Here is a 22,715-nt window from a genome sequence, read left to right on the forward strand (position 1 = left end):
CGAACATTAAATCTCCAGGAGAAAGCAGTTTTTACTCCAAATTTTATCTGCCAAAACCACATAATAGTGCAGATTAGTAACCTACTTTCAGCATTACAGTTAAGAGAAAGACAGACCTCATTTTTTGTGAATAGTATTACTTTATATTAGTTACTGAAGTATTCCAATCAATGGTTTTTAAAGAGAACTTATAGACAGACTCAACCTTGCCCAGGTGATCTTAACAGCATTCAGTAAAATACTAATATTGTAGTCAAACACATACTCCTGCACATCACCAAGCGAATGACTGCATGACTACTGTTCGCCTAACAAGACAGAAAGTTAACAGTTTTGCTCACGAGCACACACTCCTCTGGCTTTTAGCAAATTAAATATTCCCTCCAAAAAAAAAAAGCAGCCACCCACTAACCACCATGTAGCTTCTCCTTTCATTAGCATGAACTCTCATACTTCATGATTTCAGTTAAAACATAAGCTCCAGGAACAAGAAAGAGATTTCAGTTTTGTTTGAAAAAAAAAAACCTGACAGCAGCATGACAAAGAAGTGTCATTTTAAACTCCCATTTTAATTGTGGCCAATTGTCTACTAACAGGTGGTGTTACAGGATACTGATATTACCAGCATAGAACTTAAATTTAGTACCAAAGCTTTGGATAAAAAAAAATGATAAATAAGTAGAGAAAGATTTCCCAGACAACTAAGAGAAAGTAAAGTTAGCTGCAAAGATTTCCAGAGGAAAAAGAGAGAAGAAAGTTTTAAATGAAGTAGTAAACTGACAATTGCAAGAGAAGCAATTTACAAAAAAAAAACCCCACACCTTTTTTTCCTCCCAAAAAACATACTTGCCAACAGAAAGCAGAGGACTTAAGTCTGGTTACAGAAAATAAGAACTCAGCATGAACATGTTCTATCCCTCATGGCTGGATTTTTGGTAACTGATGTAACTGCTCTCACATGTAACTCCTTCCAAACATCAGCAGCAGGTCTGTGGTAAGGTAGGTTTATTGTTCTGATTCTCTCCTTATTTTTATATATGAGCTCAGCATTAGGAAAAAAAATTTCTACATATAAACACTGAGTAAACTTCATCCTGAGGCACAGTTTAGCTTTGGCAGGAGACTGTACTAGGCTGCTAGATAGCAGCTTCGAGCCTTCAGAAAATAAAAAAAAAAACCATTTCCTGGATTAGTTTGCTGGAGAACGTACACTACTCTTAAAGCAAGTTGGCAAGAATACAGTTTTAAGAATCCACCTCACCTTTGCATGTTTAGAAAACGAGCAAAATGCCCAACAGACAGGGACTGGTTTTTATCTTACACAAGGGGACACCGATTTTGAAGGGCCACTCTTGTTAATACAAATATTTAACAATAAAAGAAAACAGGACAAACTTAAGACTCAAAGGAATGGCATCCATGACATGACTTTACGTAGCGTAAAAGTTACATTTGCAACAACCCCTCTAGGGCAAATATGAAAGAGAAATTGTCTGCTTCTTCAATGCATTAAGTTTGTCCCCAGTGAAGACTGCCCCAAGCAGCATTTCTAATCTCAAGCTATTATCTAAGCAAAACACACACAATGTAGTACTATCATGAAGTTTTACTCTTTTACGCAGTCAGTAATTACAAAAACTTCAAAAGGCCTATGGAAACCAGTGCAGCACCCTCACACTTCATAAGCGTAGGGAGGAACTGCCATGGATTTGTTTTTCTCCTGTGCATGTTGATGTCAAATTATAAGTAAATTGTTACCTGTTGGCATAAAATGTCAAAAGACAACATACCTGGCCATTTAAAAGTTAAATTAAATTATTTCAAGGAAAGTCAAATCTTGGATGCCTAATTTCCTACTGCAGAGTAAACAAGGGCACACAACTTCACAAGAATTTCCTGAGAAATGCAGCTCAGCCTACACAAACTCCATTTAAATCATCTCCTGTTATGATGCAATTGTTCTAAATATGGTATTTCACCAAATATTTAATGGATTCAATATAAAGAACATTAACTATCAATAGCATCTTTTCACATCATTAGATCAAGCTGCAAAGCCACAGCAAGCCATTAGGTTCTCATTTGGTTCTTTTTAGTTATATGTGTAAGTTTATAAAGAGAAGTTTCCAGTTCAGGGAACTCCAGCTGTAAACTACTTGGAAATCTTTGAGGAAAGAACACAAGCTGCTACAGAAGATGGAGACTGCTAACTTAAGTGAAAAAAGAAGCTCCATTTTTAATGTCTTGAAGATACCACAGCTAGGATCAAAAAAGGATCCTAGGTTCTCTCAAGTCTTCACTGAAATTACAGCAAAGTGGTATCATGCATCACTTTCAGAGTGAGTTGCACTATACTGCACAGGAAGAGTTATTTCATATTCTTTAAAACAGATAAAGAAAACAAGTTCAAAACAAGTATTTTGAACAATGCTTGCCACTTTAAATATTCCATTTATAGAAACACGGGTCTCCAGCAAGAAGCGTTTTCTTATCGTCTAAGCAGAAATCTAACCAAACTGGTTTAAGCAAGTCTTTTTTCAATATCATATTTACAAGGTCCAACTTGCAGCAACTTTTCCTCTTTTGGAAAAATTACATTTGAGGCGAGTTGCTCAGCAATGCAGATACTGTAAAGTGTACAGCGACAGACAGAAGGCATATGCCATTTCATCTCCTTTTGATCAGCTATAGAGTGAAAAGCAAGAAAGACAGTACCACTCCCATGCAATACTGAACTGCCAACCAAAGCAAGAACAGATGGACAAGGAAGATATGTTAATTCTGGCTCTGTTACAATTCTTTCCATTACAATTCTCAGATTGCCAAAGTAAGTACCCATTACAAGGGTGGGTTTAAAAATGCCATTAAATTCTTCAGACCCATAACTGCCAGCCTCACCCTGCTCTTGCAACCAAACACTTGATCAATAACACTATGACCAGGATCCAAGCAGCATTTCAGAGGATAGTTCTATAATACCACTTCCTATTACATGTGCCTCATCCATATGAGTGTCAGTATCCCTCCTCAGAGCAGTGACAGAATTTTATCTGGCATATTTTGTTACTAAAAGTAAACAAAAAGTCACATAGGTCAGTTCCAAAGAAACTTTTCATTATTCTTACACCAAGTCTAACAAGAGAACAAGCAATTCTCAGAAACAGGATGCACATACCTATCATAGACCAGCAATCCACAGTGGCTCACCATGAGGAAAGTTAAATCCTCTGAAGAATTAAGATAAACTATTTCGCTTCTGAGCATAAACTAAGCTCACGGACAAATAAGTGACACAAAACAAGTGCCACATAGATTAACTGTGCCATGAAGGCTTGTGCCTTCTCCAAGTGTATCAACTGACCTAATCACATAAATTATGCCTTCTTGCAGAATTAGCATCAGGTGATGGGTAAATACCTCCCTTTATTAAAGTCAGGTGGCAACAATAATCAACTTGAACTGTTCACAGCCCATCTCTGATGTCTTAAAATACCCACTTCACAATCACAACTATATTTAATATATAAATCACAACTATATTTAATACAAAGCTTAGAATGAATTTACAACAATCTCAGATACAAGCATTCACAGATCCTGCATTTACAGTCACCAATTATTTTAATATATTTAAATAAAAAGAAAGAAGCCAAAAGAAACAATCTAGCCAACCGCAAACACATGTGTCCAGATAGACATGGCTTTAAAGATATGTATTCAGTCTTTGGCAATATTTGTAACCAAAATATACTAGATAATTCCTCTAAAAACTAAAGTAACTCTTCCTTAAGATCCAGACTCTTTAACCACATGTTGAAGTTACAAACAGAAATTCAGGTTCTGGCAGTGCCACAAAGCAGAAAAATATGGTAATTACACCAGAACTTATTCAAAGGCAGGAGGTCTAAAGAGCCATGCAAATCCTATCATTATGCAGACATTATCCAATTTAATTTTAGAGATTATACCAATCATAAGATTCCCTTTCACCAATTTGTACAGATGGAATTTTTCCCTGCTTTCCCCACAATTAAACAAATTAAGCAGTATTTAGATTAGCAACTTTATCATTGCAGAAGAATCTATTTATTAGCTAAATTACACTGTAAAGGATGGAGAAGAGATGCTACTGATTTCTTTTAGCATCTCTTCCCAACACATTACCTTGTGTGACAAGCCTCTGACATAAGAGCTTATAGTCTGTAAAATAAGAACAAAATTGATGCATAAGAGATCTTCATCTCAAAAGATGGAAAAAGAATATGGACATTCATTAGAGGATCCATATCCTATAGCCATTAGCATTTGAATAAGGTATCTTTTAAAGAAATGGACAAAGCAGTGTGAAGATTACACACACTATCCTGATGTCCTCCTCATCGACCAAGATGACCAAATGTCAAGCAGCACTGCATTTCCTGGGTTGCAACAGATGTTGATCAATACAGGTTTTAGCTATCACTTCAGTTTTTTGTCACTTAGACATGATTCATACACACAGGAAAACTGATTTTCTTATCCAACGACATGATCTTTTAAAGAAAGATGGGTTTAAAACACTAGAAATTAATCCCTTTGCCCTTTGAACAGCATTTTTCAAGTTGAAGGCATGAACACTTGAGGACCAAGAAAGAAGCAACCTTTCTTCCACCACTACCACGTCTATTTTTCTACTTCCTCCAGATCTTGCTTGTTCCTTTCAGTTCTGCAGCTACATCCAGCTTTTGAAGGCCTCGCACATGCTCTTTCATCTGTTTGACTTGGCATTTGTTTCCCTATCACACACAAAGGACAGCGAAGGACAGGCATTAAGGAACTTTTATCTTCCGTCAGAAAAGAGGGACTAGCAGAGTTCCAGAAAAACTGTCACAAACCAGTAACAACTGGATACGCAGTAGGATTCTGACATAAGACCAACAGCATCTAATAGACTGAGACTGAGAATTTTTAATTGGCAAGTTTATATTTATCTCAGTCTTGTGTCTTATTTAAAGACATCCTAATTAACATATTCTTCCTAGCTGATGGAAGTTGATGACATGATTGCCCCGATCATTAAAAAGCTGCAAGTAGAATTTCACAGTACACTCCTAAGACACAAAGCAAGCCTTCCAGCAAAACCAGAGAGGGTCAAACTGCTGTTCTTAACACTTCTACATGGCGGGGCAGATATGGAGGGATTAGAACTATTCTTTCTTTATACATCAGAAAGCAATAAATGGAGACAAACCCATTAAAAACCATGGGAAGAGCAGTAATTTAAAAACATCTCTAACTTACATCTTCCTATTTTGACAGCTACAGTTACCAGCAGATTGATTATTTCCACTTGAAAGATAAAAAAACATTCTACTGAGATAATTTGATTTTCTCAGACTTTGTGAATATTAATAAGCCCATCATTTTATTACCATTGTAATAGTTCATATTGATGGACATACTAATTAACAAAGCTATCCAAACATATGTCATATAGCTGTAGTCCAGTGATCTCAGTGCTAGCTGTATTGTGCTGCCCTAAAAACAGTCTTAAAAAGTAGAAAACATTATGCAGTGTTTTCAAAGCATAACAGGAGTAATTTCTATTTTAGATCATAAAATAATAAATTAAAAAACACATAAAAACATACTTGACTGTTCCACTTACAATAGGTGTCAAGTTCACTATTTTTTTACTTGGTAATAACAGCTTTTTTTATTTCATTTCTAATGTAGCTTGAGTGTTACACAATTTCCCTCTTACTTCATGCTAAGGGTTTCTCAATACCTCAGGACAATTTATCTGTAAGCTACACATTGCTTTACATTATCTAGGCAGCAAAAGACCAAGAACTATTTCCTTGCTTACAAAATATCTAGAACCCGAAGGACATTTTCAGATTGAATTATGCATCCCTAATTTTTCCATCTCAATTTCATAGTTACTATAGTAACAAGCCAGCTGAAAAAAAAAAAGTCTTATTTCATTCAAAATATTAACAGAAAACAAAGAAACGTAACCCCAGCACATTAAGACATGCCTCAAGTTGTAGGCTAACTGCCCTTTGTTATTCTAATAAATACCTTCCCAGCACACAAAGACCAGACTAATCTGATGAGAGCCACCAAGCAGCTGGGTGTGTCAAAATGGACACTGAAACAGGCAGTCAAAGCCACTAACCTTCTGCAAACTCTGGATGGTGAGCAGCAAAGCCCCCATAGGATTCATGGGAAAACTGGTCTCCAGGGTTAGAAGAATGACACCTATATGCCCTCTGCTAAGCAGCTGGGCTCCCAGACTGAATGCTCTCCAAAATCCTCATCGTCCCCATCCTGGGCACCGGAGGAAGAGGAAGGAAAAGTGAAACTAACATCCTCACAGCACACCAACCAGAAAGTTATACTAGGAAAATGCATCACAAATTACTGAAATAACACAAAACGCATGTGCAAGCCACTTAGAAATCATATTTTTACAATCACAGATCTACTTTAAGATTGTCTTTTCACCATGCCAATTGCCAATGACCACAGTTTATTCCTGTCCTGGTGAGCTGCTAAGTTTGAGTCTCTTGACCTTAGGCTCTTCTATTCCAACAACCGCTCACTGCTAACCCATCTGTAGATCAGCTGTTGCAGAAGGACTTCACCCTTTCCTAGTAACTTTGTACCAGTCAGCCAGAGAAAACCACTAACCGGGAGGCGTAAATTCTCAACTTAGAGAAGTGCTGTTGTTCGTGGTTATCTATGAGATAAGAAAGAGGTCCAGTGCTCACCAGTGGTGATGCAACAGGGTGGACAAGATAGTCATCGCTTTGTAGATACGCTGCAAACTTCCTGAAGTACAGACTGGGAGGAAGGGAAATTAGGGCAAACAACGAGTAGGTCTTCGTTGTCTCCTAACTTGAGGTTTGTAGGATTTCATCTCCAAGGGGAAAACTCCCAATGTAGTTCAAAACTTCCCTGAGGGCTACATCATTATATGGTAGGTGGAAGCTGTGTGGTTTTACTCTGGGAAGAAAGTCAAAGGATACACGCACAAAGCAAATATACTGTCCAACTTGGCAGGACTATCCTTGCACATACTTCTGGTTAACAGAAGAAATAGCTCTTTGGCTTTAGAAACTCTTATACGAGCTGACTTACAGAAGCAGGCCCCACTGTGTTAGACATTGCACATGCAGGTGACAACCAAGTAAATAAAACCATCTCTTGTTGAACTCACCTAGATGGGAACATGAAATACAGAAAAATGAGGATACTAGTTTTACTATACCAGTCAAATTGCTGGTTACTCTCCTCCCCTTATGGGAGTATAAAGGGGAAATATAATTTCCATTATATTCCATATAATGGAAACTGTGTAATAGCAAAAAAAAAAAATCACATTCTACCTTTGACATACCTAGGTTATGACCACCTCCCTTACAGCTTTACTGACTACATTCGGGAAGAGAAAGGGTCTCGCACCTCAAAGAAACACTGGAGATCAGTGGGAATATATTTTAATAAACAAAGGGTGCAAATGAAAGTCACCAGTGGTAGCATTCAAGGACAGCTATTATCTTTTCCAAGTCATGTCGCATTCCATCCTTAAAATCCACATAGCTCCTCTGTACAAGTCTATGCATACATAGCAGAATGTATGTATGCATATCATTAAAATACCAGAAAAGTCAGCAACACAGAAAAAAACCTCTGAGAAGCGTATATGCTGCTTTAGACTATGTATAAAATGCAAACTACAGGATCTGCATATCCCCACTGTGGGATAAAAGGTACTCTGTAGAGTGAGCAGAAGCAGGTATAGATCACTATGTGATGGTGGTTTAATCATCACCTACTGCACCTGGGTCCAGCTTGGTAAGGGCAAACTAATGCAGAGCAGTTTGTGTGCTCCTGGTACAGCTCAGAGCATCCCTGCTGACCTCTGCTTGACACTGTCTGGCACATAAGCAAATGGTTCACGAAACCTCTCCTCAACACTGATGAATTAAAACAGTCCTACAAAACTAAATGAAAAAAAAAACTGATTAATAACTGGCCCTTCACAACATTTGCATACGCATTGAACCGTGGATGAGCTGCAGGCAACCAACACACAAGGCGACATCTTTATGCACTCTGGATGCTGGTCTGTCGCCAGGCTTGTAGATTTAGTATACAGGTTTCTTGTAAGTCTAGTTTAGCTTTAAAACACAATTGTCTCTTGCAGGATCTTGGGCTTCAAAGATGGAAAGTGGTATATTCACATCATAGTTTACTGGTTAACCTTACTTTGGACAGCTGGCCAAAAAAAAAAGTGCATCACTTTTACCATGTACGACTACCTCAAATATACTTTTCTTTGCACTGTAAGGAAATTTAGATAATCAAAAGATTTAAGTAGTAATCTCTCAAGAAAAATTGTAGTTTTTACTACCCACATTAACAGTAAGTAGCAAAAAGAAGAAAGCATCCAGGAGAGCAGAAGTTTCACTGCAGTCCTCTTGCTCGTTTTCTTCTCCAGCAAATATTTATATTAGCTCTTAAGAAGGCAGGCTGCTGATACGCAGCCAGACTTGCATTACATATAATTATGTCACAGCCTCTTATAACAATGATACTGAATAGTCTGTAAGTAATAGTAATTACAAGTATTTTCTTTTTTAAAACACCTCAGATACATAAACAATACATTTTAACGGGCCATCAAGTAGTCCCTACATTTTCTCTATTGTTACACTGACAAAAAGCAGCGCCATGACCTGTTGTTGCAGATAAAAGAATCCCCACTATTCTTTGCCTACGTGCTAGAGGCAATGCTACTTTCTCCTTCTCTTGGAAATAGAACTTCAAAGTTATTTGCCTCAAATCCTCACTAAATCAAAAGCCTTAGATTTTAAATACAAAGAGAATAGAATGTTTTCAAAATTCCCCAATTGTCAATTGCAATTCTCCAGTTATACCCTAAACTCATACAACAGAGCTGAAAAATTAAACCGTAACTCTCCAGAAGAGGAGGACACACCCCAGACACGTGGCTATCCACGCCACAGCCACAAGTTGCAGGCATCAAACCCATTTTGCCAATTTCACAGCAAGACTGGAAGTGGACTGATTTTAAACCAAGTTAAATATTTTGACTGATTTTAAACCAAGTTAAATATTTTGACTGATTTTAAACCAAGTTAAATATTTTGACTGAGATAGTTTTAACACCAACTGCTAGATGCAAAACAATAAAAAAAAAAACCAACAACACCTTGATGTTTACAGGGATACTTAACATGCTTGAAAAGAAGTACTCCTGCATCTGAGAGGACCAAAGTATTAATGACATAACGAGACAACGCTTTTATCAACCAATTTGTTCTCATCCAGTAGCTTCAAGTACTTAAGACATAGCATCTAATACTCCAACCCACCATTAGATGAGCATTGTGTTTGGAAACCAGGCCTCCCAGAGATGCCAGTCCTCACTACAGAGCTCTAAATTAACCATCACTGATAAATTAACTCTCTGACACCACTTCTCAGCTACACCACACAGGTCTCCTCTAAGAAAGTAGAAATATTTCAGGAATTACTGTGCTCTTTGAGGTGTGCTTCAGGGGTCCGAGAGCAGAAAAACAAATCAACTTAGAAATCACACTTTTATCCCTACTTTTCAAAGCAACAGCAAGATTTGGTTGATCCTATTCCTTCCATTCTGTTCTACTCAAAGCTTTGAGTGCTCCACTCAAAGAGCCTGCCTAGAAAAAATTTTGTTCACCCATCATATAGGATGCTTCCTCCTAAGTCTGTCGCAAGCTTTTGTCATCATCTGTCCTCCAAATGGTGAAAATAAACAAATATATAATATCTCTCCCCTTGGCATACTGCTACACAGAAAGCTACCAGAGGAACAAAAAAAGTAGGCTTCATGAAAGACAACGGCACAACCACCCATAAAGTCCTGTCACATAAGCAAATAAAATGCATTGTGAAACTCCCCCCCAACAAAATTAAATTCGGGTTTTACAACAGGTCTTTTTCTGTTGTTGTTCCAGATGCTTTTTTTGATTAAGTCTTGAGTATCATGCCCACACACATCACGACATCAAATCATGATTGAAACTCTGCATCTTTAAAACATTATACAATGTACCAATGCGACAACAGCAATGAAGGTATGAATGCACCATCATGATAATAGGGCACTTGATTTGTTCATTTTCACTGTTTTAACGGCCTCAAGTTAGGTCTTGTATTTTGGACCAAGCAGAAGCGGAGCCAAGGCACAACCGCAATCCGCATTAGTCACGCTGGGTCAGCTCCTGGGTTAGATCTCGCAAGAAGGGTTTTGGCACTGCGGCAGCACCAGCAGTCGTTCAGGGGGGTGCACGCCCTCCGCCACAACAGTTTTGAACCCCGGAGCGCCCCAGCATGAGGGTGTGACCCCCTCAGGCACGCCCCAGGCGACGGCCACGGCTAGCTGTGCCCACCCGGGGGGCACACGCCGGACGCCAGGCTGACATTTTCCTCCCAGTCCTGCCACACCTACGGCAGCGAGCAGCCTGTACGCCTTTTGTTGCTTCCATTCGTACTTCACACTAGTTTATACTCCCTCTTGGGGCTCAAGATTCATTGTCTGAAGGCGGCGAGCGGCGCTCCCCACAAAGGGCTGCTGGCGGCGGGGCTGCACGCTCTGCCAGGCCCGCGGTGCCGCCCATCCCTCACCTTTCTCCTGGCTCCGTGAGGCAGGTTTGGGAAAGGAGGTAGCGCTGCTCCTCAATTCCTCTCCCTCACTCCTCCCCAGCGAGGTGATTTGTTTATAATGAGTAAGATTAAAAGCATCTGAATCTCCCTCCTGCCCCGGACTCCCGCGGCCGCAGCGGGTGTCCGCCGCAGGGCTGCCCGCCGCAGGGCTGCCCGGCACCCCCCACGCCCAGCCCCGCCGCAGGCCGCCGCGTCGGCCCGCCCCGCGGGCGGACCGTGCCCGGGACAATGCGGCGAGGGGGCGGGAAAGCAGCAGCTGCGCCGCGGGCAGGTTTTGCGCCGGGAAAAGAACCGGCCGTCCCCGCCGCCCCAGAGGGGCGGCCGCGGCCGGTCCCTCAGGCTCTGCCCCCCGCACCCCCGCCCCCGGCGACGCGGCCGTTGCCAGGCGGCGGCAGCCTCGCCCCCGGGCGGCCCATGTGCGAGGCGGCGGCCGGGGCGGCGCTTCCCCTCTCCCGCCATTAGCATAACACAGCGGGGAGGAGGAGGAAAAGGGATGAAATTAAGAAAAAAAATAAAATAAAATAAGAAAGGGGGAAGGGAAGCCCTTTTTCCGCGCTGCGGCGGGGCCACGGGAGCGGGGCCGCGCCCCGGCGCGGCTAACAGGAGGGAGCGATGCCGCAGGAGGCGGCCGAGGGCCGGCAGACAAAGGGGAACCTTCCGGTGGGGCAAACGGGGAGCGACAAGCGGAGCGATTCGAGCGGAGGCTCCTAGCTGCGAGGAGCGCTGCCCCCCGCCCCCGCCGCCCTCCCCAGCCCCGGGGCGGAGGCACTCACCAGCCGAGCCAGAGGAAGACCCTCTTCTCCGGGCGGCGGCGGCGGGCTCGGGCTTGGGCGGCTGAGGCTGAGCGGGCCGGGCGGGGGCCGAGGGCTGCTCCTGCGCGGGGGACGGCGTGGTGGCTGAGGAGGAGGAGGAGGAGACGGCTCCCAGGGGGCTCCAGTCGGGCTGCGGTGGCTCCGGAGCGGCGGGGCGGGGCGGCTCGGCGGGGCCGCCGAGGTCCAGCAGCTGCGGCGGCCGCTCCTGCAGGGCTGCGGCGGGGGCGGGAGCTGACGCGGGCTTCCTCTCCATCACCTCCAGCTGCTCGTCGAAGTCTTCGTCCTCGTCCTCTTCTTCTTCCTCCTCTTCCTCCTCCTCCTTCTCGTCGTCGAGCACGAACTGGTAGTTGAACTGGGGCTGCTGCGGCCGCGCTGGCCCAGAGGAGGAGGTGGAGACCAAGGGCGACTGGTCCAGCTCGTCCATGGTGCCTGGAGCTGGCGGAACAATGAGCGCGCGGCGCTGGGGCTGTGCCTCTGCCGGCTGCGGGGGGAGGGTGCGGGCTGCGCTGCCGCCGCCGCTGCGGGACCCAGACTCCACGCCCTGTTGAGTCACCGGTGGGGGAGGCGGCGGGGCACGGCCGTCCGCCCCGCCCCTCCCGCCAAGGAGCTGAGCGACGGCTGCGATGGCCAGTAAGAATGGGAAGGGGAGCGCGAAACCGCCAATGAGGCGCGGCGCTGGGTGCGGCCGCCTCATGAATATGCAGCGTGGGGGCGGGGCGCGCGGGATGGCGAAGCGGGGTTGGAGAAGTCGGGTAAAGTTCAGAGCGGAGAATGCGGGGTGGGGCGGGGGCGGCCCGCCGGGCCGGGGCCGGGCGGGCCCCACCTGCGAGCCGCCCGGGGGCCCTGCGGCGGGCGGCGGCGCCCCCTGTGGGCCGGGGACGTGGCGGGCACAGCCCCTCGCGTTACCAGGGCGGGAAGGGGCTCCCTCCATCCCTCGGCGGGCCAGGCTTAGGCATCGGCGTGACAGACATGTTGCGAGTGCGCGTCGAGATTCATCGCTTTCCTCCGACAGGGCTAGCGTTACTTTTTTTTTTGTTTTAAACAGCGACCAGAAACCCTGAGTTCTCTTTGAGGAGGAAAGGGTATCACCGAGGACCTGCGCTGCGAGGCACCGATCGACCGTGACCCCGTTTCTCTCACCCTCGATGTGATGGAAGGGTCCGCGCTGCGGGGCCCGGTGCGGCTGAGGCCCCTTCCTCGTCCTGCTCCTCCTCCTCGGGCATCGGGCAGGCAGGAACGTCACCCCTGGGCTGGGAAGTGGGGCCAGTCAGCGCCTTCCTTCGAGGGGAATGGAAGTTTTAACCAAAACATGATGCAAAAAACTTGCTGTGTCTGTAAAAACCAGAGAGGAGACATTTTGAGAAGAGACAAACTTCTTTAACCACTCGTGTTAGGTTCAGTAAGTCAGCAATTTGAACAGACCTAACCATCTCTTTAAAATTCGAATTATGCAACTTGTGCGGGGAAAAATGGCAGTTTGTTCACAAAGCAAAAATGGGCGTGTGTCTCTGTTAGACTCTGGTGTGGTCCCTCCCTTACTGATGGAACATCGACCAAAGCCCTTAAGGTAACAATTTAAGTAAAATTGCTTGTATTTGGATGCAATTTCCACCCCCACAGCTACTACAATAAACCCAAAAGGGCTTACAATTCTATATTTAATACTATTCCAACATTATTATGGATTTTTAACCCACAGATGATTTGTTCTCCCACATGTGCCTGTACAGAGAGATTAGTTCATCGAAGTATTCAGAGCAACCAAACTGCAAGTTGAGTGGGACACAGGAGCTCGAGGAACACCAACTCTCATGTCGCTTCTGTCCTGCCATGAAGGATGCAAGGTGTGTACAGATGGCTAATCAGGTGAGCGGGCCTGTTGAGCAGAAGGACTGACGCCCTGGCATCAGGAGAGGTTCCCAAGTGGGTTGTGTTTAGCATATCTGAACATGTCGAGGCGGTGAGGGGGTACCTACAATTTCATATTGCAGAGGGAAGAGTCTCTAGTATGAAACTGGAGTTAGATCTCCAGCATTCAGTCACCTTCTGAAAAACAGGATGGCAACACACAAATGGAGGGGCTGTAAGGCATCCCAGCACTGAGTCCGCTCTTGTCTCAGAAAAATACATCATATTCTTTGCATGAACTGTCTGAATCCAAATACTGGAGCATGGGCTGGGTTGTTGCTGATATTTGTATCGAGGAGGCTATTCTGAAAGATCTCATCTTCTAAATATCTAGAGACCTCCTTCTAACTTCCAGTCTTAACTTGCTCAAGGCCAATGTACATCCTTTTCCCATGTTTCCCTTTATTTTAAGTTGTTCTTTTTTTCTGGATTTTAATTTCTAACCTGCTTAAAAGAATACACTTTGTCCACGTCTTGCTTTCTTAAGCTAAAGCTGGAGAAGCTCTGCTGTCCACCTTTCTCTTGCTCCTCCAAGCAGCTTTTCCCTGCACCTGACTCAGTTCAGGCACAGGAAGTTCCAGATGAGATTTTTTTCAAGAATGTACAAAGATACCAATATTCCATCTATCAATCAGAAATTACTAGAAGGAATGTGAAAAGTATTTTTATAAATACAGTAAAGGCAACACTGTTACCTTGATGGAGATAAAAATATCACAGCAGGTGAAAGAGCACTTAACAACCTGGGAGGTCTTTGAACTTAATTCTTTTCCCCTAAGATTCTGTATCTTCTATTGACAAATTATTCATGAATATTTTCAAGTCAACCCTTTTTACATGATATAAGGGATGTTACAGTGGCAGCAAGATGGATGTGTTAAATTCCATATATTGTTAAATATAAAACACGCAAGTTCTGGATAAACTCTATTCCTAATTTTACTGTTACATCTCTGTTGCAGCTAGTGGACTACAGATGCACAAATAAAGACAGAACAGGCTCAGTGGCTCCCATCACACTTACTGAAATTTGTATTGTGCGATTTAGAGTGTAACCCAATGTTCCACTCAGCTTAGGTATCAACCTTGAACTTCACTTAGATGTCAGTTATCCCTAAGTGGCATTTTTGATCTGGTAGAAACAGTGGGTCCTGACATGGAGATCACAGCCCTAGATCTCTGCTGTAACTCCAGTACCAGCACTTCCACTTCACCAAGCCAGTAATTAATTTGGTCCATGATTTAAGGTACAAACTGATACCTTCAGTCTTCATTTTACATATTGATTGCTATGTCTACCCGGTGTCTTACAGGAGCTGCACAGTGCAAGAACGTGCAAAGAAAATCTGAACAATACTTCCTCTCCTTTCCTACCAGCTAGTCAATTTGGAGAATGTATGTGGGGAGAGCACTCGGTTCTGGGTAATACAAATTCTCAGAACATTTTTACTCTTTGAAGAAGCTTAGGATACTAAATTGCATTAAGAAGTGAGTAACAATCTGGTGATGGATTTTATCTGAGGAAAAAAAATCAGGCCAGATTTAATGACCTTATCGATGAATAGAGGTCTGTAATCTTCAGTGGCATTTTACCCCATTCACAGTAGACGACTGAGCCTGAAATATTTTACTAAAAGGAAAATTCAGCTTTTCTGTGTACTCATTTATTACTTACCAAGAAAGTAAATAGACTTTTATTTTTGTATGTAAATCTACACTTTTTGTATAGCAAATAAAAATACTTTGATTGAATAAAGTCCTTATAATTTCACCAACCAATCTATTTTTCTCATCTCTTGGTTAAACAAGAAAACGGAATTTTAACATTCCATTAAAATTACTGTAAGGCAACGAGGTACTTTCAAAAATTTGTAAAATTCTGAGTACAGACACAGTGCCAAAACTAATTTTAATATACCTAACTGCAGTGATTTTTGGTCATCTACAAGTCAGAAAAATCTATATGTAATTTGGGTGATTTTATCAGAATTCTTGAAAGAGAATCCATCATCAGTTAAAGACAAATGAAAGGGGTTTTTATTTAGAGACAGGAAGTGACTAAAGGTCTTAGAGGGAAACAGGAAGGGAGTTCCAGATAGCCTGAGCAAGTCAAATTAACAAGTGAGAGGAAAATACAGCTCTCCAGTACCGAAACTGTACTGCAAAACACCCTTTCCTTCAGCTCTTTAGAAAAATTCTTGTATGAAGATTGTCAACAAGTAGGAGGACTTTGCAGTACTGCGCAAGTTGATTTACAAACTTAGTTTTCATGAGGTGTTTTCATATAGCGAACTTAGGAAGAAAAGCATTCAGCACGTGAAAGAGAAACAGCAGTGTGTTTCCAAATTTCCACAGCAGTGCTGGCAATGGCTATGTACTGGTTGGATTGTTTTCTGTCCACTGTGACCTTCTGCTTGATCTGACACAGAAGTAATATGATATCCCAGCATATTGTAGACTAGGAAAATAATTGTGATGGGACAAATGCAGTATTACCACTTCACGGTGGGATCAAACAGAAAAAAACCTATTTGATCTCAGATGGCAATTTAAAAAGATGAAGTTAAAATTGCAAGGATGGTTGGATTTCTGTCCCTCCTTCTAAGCTCAAAGTACAGTCATCCAGGTTTCAGGCATCGTGTCTTTATCTCTGGAAGGATAAAGCTCTGTGATTCTTTTTTGTTCAGATTATGCCTGTGCTGCAGTGCCTTGGGCATCAAGCATATTTACTAGCAGGTTTGTCTTCATTTGAACGTCTGCTGTACTTCTTTTCAAGATCAGTGGTGGGATATTGTGACAAAATCATTGCTTGGTTTAGTAATACAAACGCAGCATATGGAGGGAAAAAGTGCTAAAGCAATAGTACAGAGGGATTACCATCTCTTGATGGTAACTGAGTCGGGTTCAGCTTTGTCAGAATCTTCTGTGGGGCCTGCCTTTCAGCCTGGTCCTCTGCAATAAACTTCTTCTCAACACTAGCTTTTTAAACCTTTTATGTTTTAGTGTTCCACGCACTTCCTGTTCTGGAATTGTTTCTAACTTCCCATAGGCTGACAGATGGAGCCAATTTTTCCACTTTTTTTTTTATGCCCCCAACATCATCCTGATAAATCAGAACAGCCTATTTCTACAGTAATTGTCCTAATAACCATGTCAACATACAGTATTCTGATTCAGATCTGTCACAAAACATTCTTTAAAACTTCTTTCCACCAGCCAGGCAGGTGCTGAGCCAGTCTGTCTGCATAAATGAGAGTGCTTTAAGGACAGCTCTAAATTACAGCAACTGCCACAAGTAAAAAATTGCTGTTAGCTGTAGCTTTAAATTCCTACATCCACATAATTTCTTCCTAGGCCACAACTTGGTCCGTTTAAGCTTGACTCGAACCACAGCTGATGCATAACATTAAAAACTATGTTACCACAGTGAGCAAGAATATATTTGCTGACCATTAAAATATACCAGCATTTGAAGTGAATCGAAGCAAAGACAATGCTCTCCAGCAAAGGAGACTGTGACATGAAAAATTCACCTCACTAAAACTGCACAGGAATCTACTGTTAGTTGGATTTTGATCTGACTACTCTTTTCCTTGCAAAGAACTATTAGGTCTTAAAAGACAATACACAGTTAAGATGTCAATTTTACATCTTATGGATGTATAGGACTATAAGCAGTGGGGTCCTTCCACACCCAAAGAAGACATTGTTTACACTGAAGAGAGACAAGACTTCTGTGCAAAAATCTCAAACATTTCCTGTAGCACTTCCATGTTTCTGGATAACCTCCTGTTTAAATCCTGACCCTTAAGATCAAGTTTAGATCTCAGCATCCCTAAATCTGTACCCATGGACATGTCTGAATTTAAACTTTTAAGCCTTAATACTTGTTTTTTCATGGTTTTATTTTAGTTCTGCTCTGTTTTATGTGAACATCCCACACACTGTAATTAAAAGTAATGAACAAGCAATGTTTGTTCCCTGTGTGTTTGACGGTTCAATGGAGGGAAGAAAATCCACTGATGCCCAGTTCCGACATATATGCAACGTTCGGTTCCCAAGGAGTGAAGAAAGGAGGACATACTCATTACATTGCAAATTACAGCACAGACAGAACAGTTCCACAAGTGTAGTTTTAGAGCAGAAAGAGAATTGGGATGGCATGTTCCAGGCTCAGTATCTAACTTCTCTCTCATGCAGGGTTGCTCAACCTCTGAGTTCTTAACTTGCAATGTACAAGTGACCAAGCTGAATTAGCTGAACAGACCAATGGAGGGAAGTATGTTCCCTGTGTATTCAGGAGAAGATGCAGGTGGCAAGAGCTGATCTGGAAGCTCCTCCATTTTGATTCCAGATGCTGAGCTAGTGATGCTGCTAGCCCGGTGACTAGAATTTACAACTCCAACAGCAAGAATGAACTATCTGAAATCATGGTATTTTATCTACGTAATTTTAATAGCTTTTTTAAAACTTAGGAAGTCATAAAAGTTATAATTTGGAATTTAAATTGGTTTGCTTTTTAAAAGGAAAAGTGAATGTAATTTAAATTAGAAATCAATTTTTGCTCTTTTTCAGTATTGATATTTACCCACTTAGGAAAGAAACAGCCTGGTAACCAACATTCAGGGTTATTCCCTTGTCTGCCAAATATGCCCGAGGGGTAAACAGATTGATAGTAGCAACATTTTCACCACTACTGCAGACAAGGTTGATGGCATTGCCACTGGGACTATGAAACTTAAATATACAGGCAAAGTTTGCACTGGAAGCAACAGTACTGGTTTTAAACAGCTCACATTTGAAAGGTGCCAGCCCACCATCTTCTAGCACTTTGCTCACTGCTTAATAACTTGTCCCTTGTAACTGCTTTTATCAGACTCCATCAGCTGGAGTCTTGAGTTACAGTGCTGTTTTGGGGTTGCAGTGCATTTTTGACTTCCAAAGACAGAAGGTATGGCAGCTTTGGAAGACACCACCAAGACTGTGACTGCTGCTTCTTTCTTACGAGAGTTTAGGGAGCTTTTCCTTTTATCTGGGTCAGACAAAGATAGGACAGCTAAAAATTTTTCAACATGACTGCCCTGCTTTCTCAGTATCACATCAAGCTGAAGCCCTTTATCTCCCTCACCTTTCCCCACATTAAATACTCCAGCTTTTGAACACTTTGGACAATTTTAGTTAACTATGGCAGTGGCAGAAGATTCAAGGATATTAGATTCCTGATAGTTTTGTAAAAATCAGCAGCTGGCTAAATTACAGAGAGCTGATGAGCTCTTCTGTGGAGAGGGAGCCAGGAGAACTTGGTTGTTACCCATTCCATTTGGGAGCCATCAGCAAAAATGTAGTTTTTACAAGCTGCCTGTCTTTTACCCAGATGGCAAAACCAAAAAGGAGGATAAGAGAGATGTGAGAATGACTGAAGATATTCCAGGATAGAGATGCAAACAATGTAAGACCTGAAGCTATAGGAAACCTGAATTTGCTAGTTTTACTGGTTTTGGAACTAGTCAATTACTATTGTAGATAGGGATGTATTTTAGGTGAGTCATGCCAGTGGAACTGTGGTGAAGACTACCTAGGTGCAGCCACAGTTTTGGCAAGGATGGGGGAAAAAAAAAAAAAAAGAAGATGAATCTTGTAGGCTGAATTCTCTTTGATTTATCCTGTGAAAAGGAGCAGAAACAAATGGAGAAGATCTTGAAAAAATAGCATATGAAAAAGAAGTTACATAGGGCTACTTTATTCTCCAAAGAAAATCGAGGTTCTTCAGACATTCTAGGCCATGATGTTTGGCAGGTATCACTTATTCTAAGCTATTTTCAAATTAATTCTTTTCAGTGCAAATATGGTTCTTACTCTTCTCATTGTAACTTGTGATAAACTAACATATTTCAGTAAAAACTGACTACTTGAATACCGTGTAACGTGCTCAAATTACTACTTCAGCACAGGCTGTTAGCTAAGATTAACTGGTTTATTCCATCAGGTAGAATCAGGTTGCTAAACAGTGCAAGTTTTAATGTATGAACCTGGAAATAACTATAACTTGACCATATCCTGGGCAGAAATGCCTGGGTAAATTGAAAAAAGAAAATTTGGCTTTAGAGGTAGCTATCTATGTGTTATTTGTTTCTCATCCAAATCTTACCCACTTTAAGCTTTAGAAAGTAAAATTGGAATTTAGAACTAGCGGTCTTAAGATTTATCCAACTAAATTGATTCAGCAGAGTTCTTGTACATTTTGCATTGTGCTATTGTAATGTTGAACAGATCTCTCTGATGGAGCACATTGCAAACTTTCTGAAGCTAATATAGGTGAACTAAGATGGCAGGCGGTGTCCGCCCTCAGAAACTTACTTAATTCTCCATTTCTCTTTGCTTGCAATTTTTATTTTTACCTAATCCCTGTTCACTCAGACTTTTTATTAAGAATAATGACTTCCTTAAAATTTCTTTTTTTTTTTTTTTTTTTCCAAATGTCACCTGGCAAATCAGTTTCAAATGAGTGCTGCTAAAAGAATAAAAAAGAATATAATGCTTCAACTGTGTAGTCTGCTGTAAAGCCAACCCCACTGAGTGATGATGAGCATTTTTTTGGCACTACACCAGGAGTAATTTATTTTACCTAGACTCTAATCTAGATAAAAAGGCATACAAATATGTGCATACTTACAGACTGCCACTGAATTAATGTCAATTTTATTTATTATTTCAGCACATTGTATTCCTTACAGTGTAAAACTGTTTTGTTAGTATCCTAGTAAAAAAGAATGAAATTAAAACAACAGGCCTATTGATTGCTATTTCAAATAAACAGTTTCCCTGGTGAGAAGACAGCCTCCTTGTTCCTATTAGCTGAATCTAAGAATTCTTCTATTTTGCTCAATAGCTGCATGATACAGGCAGTTTTTTCATACTTCGGCATGCTCATGTAACTGATGTGATCATAAGATGTACCTCATGTGGTCTCCTTTCAGCACTTATGCCAGTACCGTGCTTACCTTCTACTTTTGTCTGAAACCTCAAATTCAGTCCACTTTTAGACAAATCCCCTCACCAGATCATCACTGTCATTGTGTTGCTGCTCATCTGACCCAGTTTAGCCTTTCTTGTAGCTTGAAGTTCATACAGATGTTCAGTAGTTGTACTGAACTCTTTCTTTGAAGCAAAGTATCCTTTATTTTTCTTCAAGAATACAACAAAAAGAAAGGTTGTAAGACACAAAGACGTATATGCATTTTGCATCAACTAAATGTAATACTTCACCAAAATGTCCATCCTGGCTTTTCCACAAAGTGGGTGATGGTTACTACCTCCATAGACACAGCCTCTCTGCCCTGATATGAGGCACTTTTTTTTTTCGCCCAAAATCCATTTCTATGGCTGCCCCAGGATGCTGAACTTTTAAAAGTAATTTATGTATTCCACTGTGGTATGAAAGAGAAGACAGCTGGGAGCAGACAAAAAGGAATGCTAAAATAGACTAGACCTCCAGCTGCTGACCCACAGAATAGAAAGATCAGCACTGGCAACTGGCACAATCTAAAACTATTAGCTTTAGTTCCCTCAGATGGAAACAGCCTGGGACTAGTTAATTCTTACTTCTTCATCTAGCATTCATCTAACTGCAACCAAATAAAGATAAACATATTATTCCTAAAAATAGCACAGGATATCATCTCCCATATTTTTCAGAAATAGCAAGCGCTATTTGAACTGCTTTAACAATCAAATCAGGTGCCCCCATATAAATACATAGTATACGATACATTGGTTCAATTTTAGATCACTTTATGGCAACTGAACGACATTTAATTTTTTACTGCATTCCTACCCTATGTAATTGCATTCCTACCCCCCATGTAATTTTTCAACACACTATGTTAGGTATTTTGTCTTCCCCTCTGCTTGGAAATTTCAACTCAAATTATGGACATTCCTTCAGACGAAGTATTTATGGTTTTATGGTTGTGTGTGGCATATATATGTAGGTATGTATAAATGCACATGCAAAATGTGAACCAAAAAAGCAAAATATACTGTCTCTGGCCTGACCGGCTGTTTGGCTTTAATTAGGTTCATGTTTACCCTGTGGAGTGCTTAGGCTTCCCAGTCAAGTACCAAGGCTCCCTGTGTTATGCAATATACTGGCGTGTTAAGAAGTTCCTCCTACACACAGTTGACAAGACACAATGCAGCAGGTGGATGAAAGACATGTTGTGTGGGAGTGCTTTGGAAAAATGAGGTAACAACAAACCAAAGAGGTCAGTGGAAAAAGAGCAGTCACTTTGCTACCTACCATTATTGGTTAGTTGATTTCTCTTGCAGATGTTTTGGATTTGCTTGGATTTGGAAGACAGGTCTAGAAGCAAGCAAAGAAATACACCCATGGACTGAGGAAAAAAAAAAAAAAAGTAAAAAAATAATCTTCAGTGACCGAAGAACAGCATACCATAATACTAAATTTAGATACATAAGCAGACTAGAATATAACAGATAACATATACAGGCACTGTATCATAGAATCATAGAATCATTTAGGTTGGAAAAGGCCTTTAAGATCGAGTCCAACCATTAACTTAGCACTGCCAAGTATAGAATCCCACCATTAAACCATGCCACTAAGAACCCCATCTACACTCTGGGGATGGTGACTCAACCACTTCTCTGGGCAGCCTGTTCCAATGCTGGATAAGCCTTTCAGTGAAGAAATTCTTCCTAATGTCCAATGTAAACCTCCTAATTGCACACAATTCTGTGGGTTCTCCTCAGTTACAGGCTTCTAAGGCAAAGACTGCATAATCTCCTGTTTACAGAGCATAACACAACAAACTCACAATCCTGATCAGAGCCCCTGTATGATACATAGATATTGTAAATACCTCCTGCCAGGATGGTCTTTTTTTTTACTTTCTCAATCAGATTTCTCACAACTCCACAGACAGGCCAAACACATCAGCTGGAACCACTGCTGAACCAGGTGCTGGTAACCCACACTGAAAATTCAGAAGAATCATTATGCCCAGGGAGTTAATGGCACAATAGACAGAACAATTTAATTTCCATTTATTCTGCTTCATGTCAGCACATGACTGATTTGTTTTAAAATCCTTCCTGAGTATTGGCAACAGACAGATGTGTGGGGTATGTGGATGCAATGTTTGTAGCCATGTCACCTGGGGCAACGTCAGATGGGATTTGACAAGATAGGCAGGTTTGGGATTTGGCAATACTTGGATAAGGAACCCACAAGCTTACTGCAAGAGATAATGTTGG

At 41.6% G+C, this 22,715-nt stretch overlaps 1 protein-coding gene across 2 annotated transcripts in view; it reads right to left on the bottom strand.

The window, feature by feature from the left end:
- Nucleotides 1-22,345, bottom strand: part of RTN4 (reticulon 4) — a 57,153-nt gene extending 34,808 nt beyond the window's left edge. The window contains exons 1-4 of one of the 2 annotated variants that reach the window (XM_086482274.1): nt 22,322-22,345; nt 21,739-21,832; nt 12,672-12,863; nt 11,493-11,966 (exon numbers count right to left, since the gene is read on the bottom strand). In XM_086482274.1, the coding sequence (XP_086338400.1) occupies nt 11,493-11,955 (463 nt within the window). In that variant the 5' untranslated portion in view covers nt 11,956-11,966; nt 12,672-12,863; nt 21,739-21,832; nt 22,322-22,345. Of the gene's footprint in view, nt 1-11,492; nt 11,967-12,671; nt 12,864-21,738; nt 21,833-22,321 lie in introns of those variants that run through there. The other variant, XM_086482275.1, reaches the window with a different exon arrangement.
- Between the last annotated feature and the right edge of the window lie 370 nt (nt 22,346-22,715).

The sequence above is a fragment of the Leptosomus discolor genome, chromosome 2 (genome assembly GCF_034619465.1).
Source record: "Leptosomus discolor isolate bLepDis1 chromosome 2, bLepDis1.hap2, whole genome shotgun sequence".
In the NCBI taxonomy this organism is placed as follows: domain Eukaryota; kingdom Metazoa; phylum Chordata; class Aves; order Leptosomiformes; family Leptosomidae; genus Leptosomus; species Leptosomus discolor.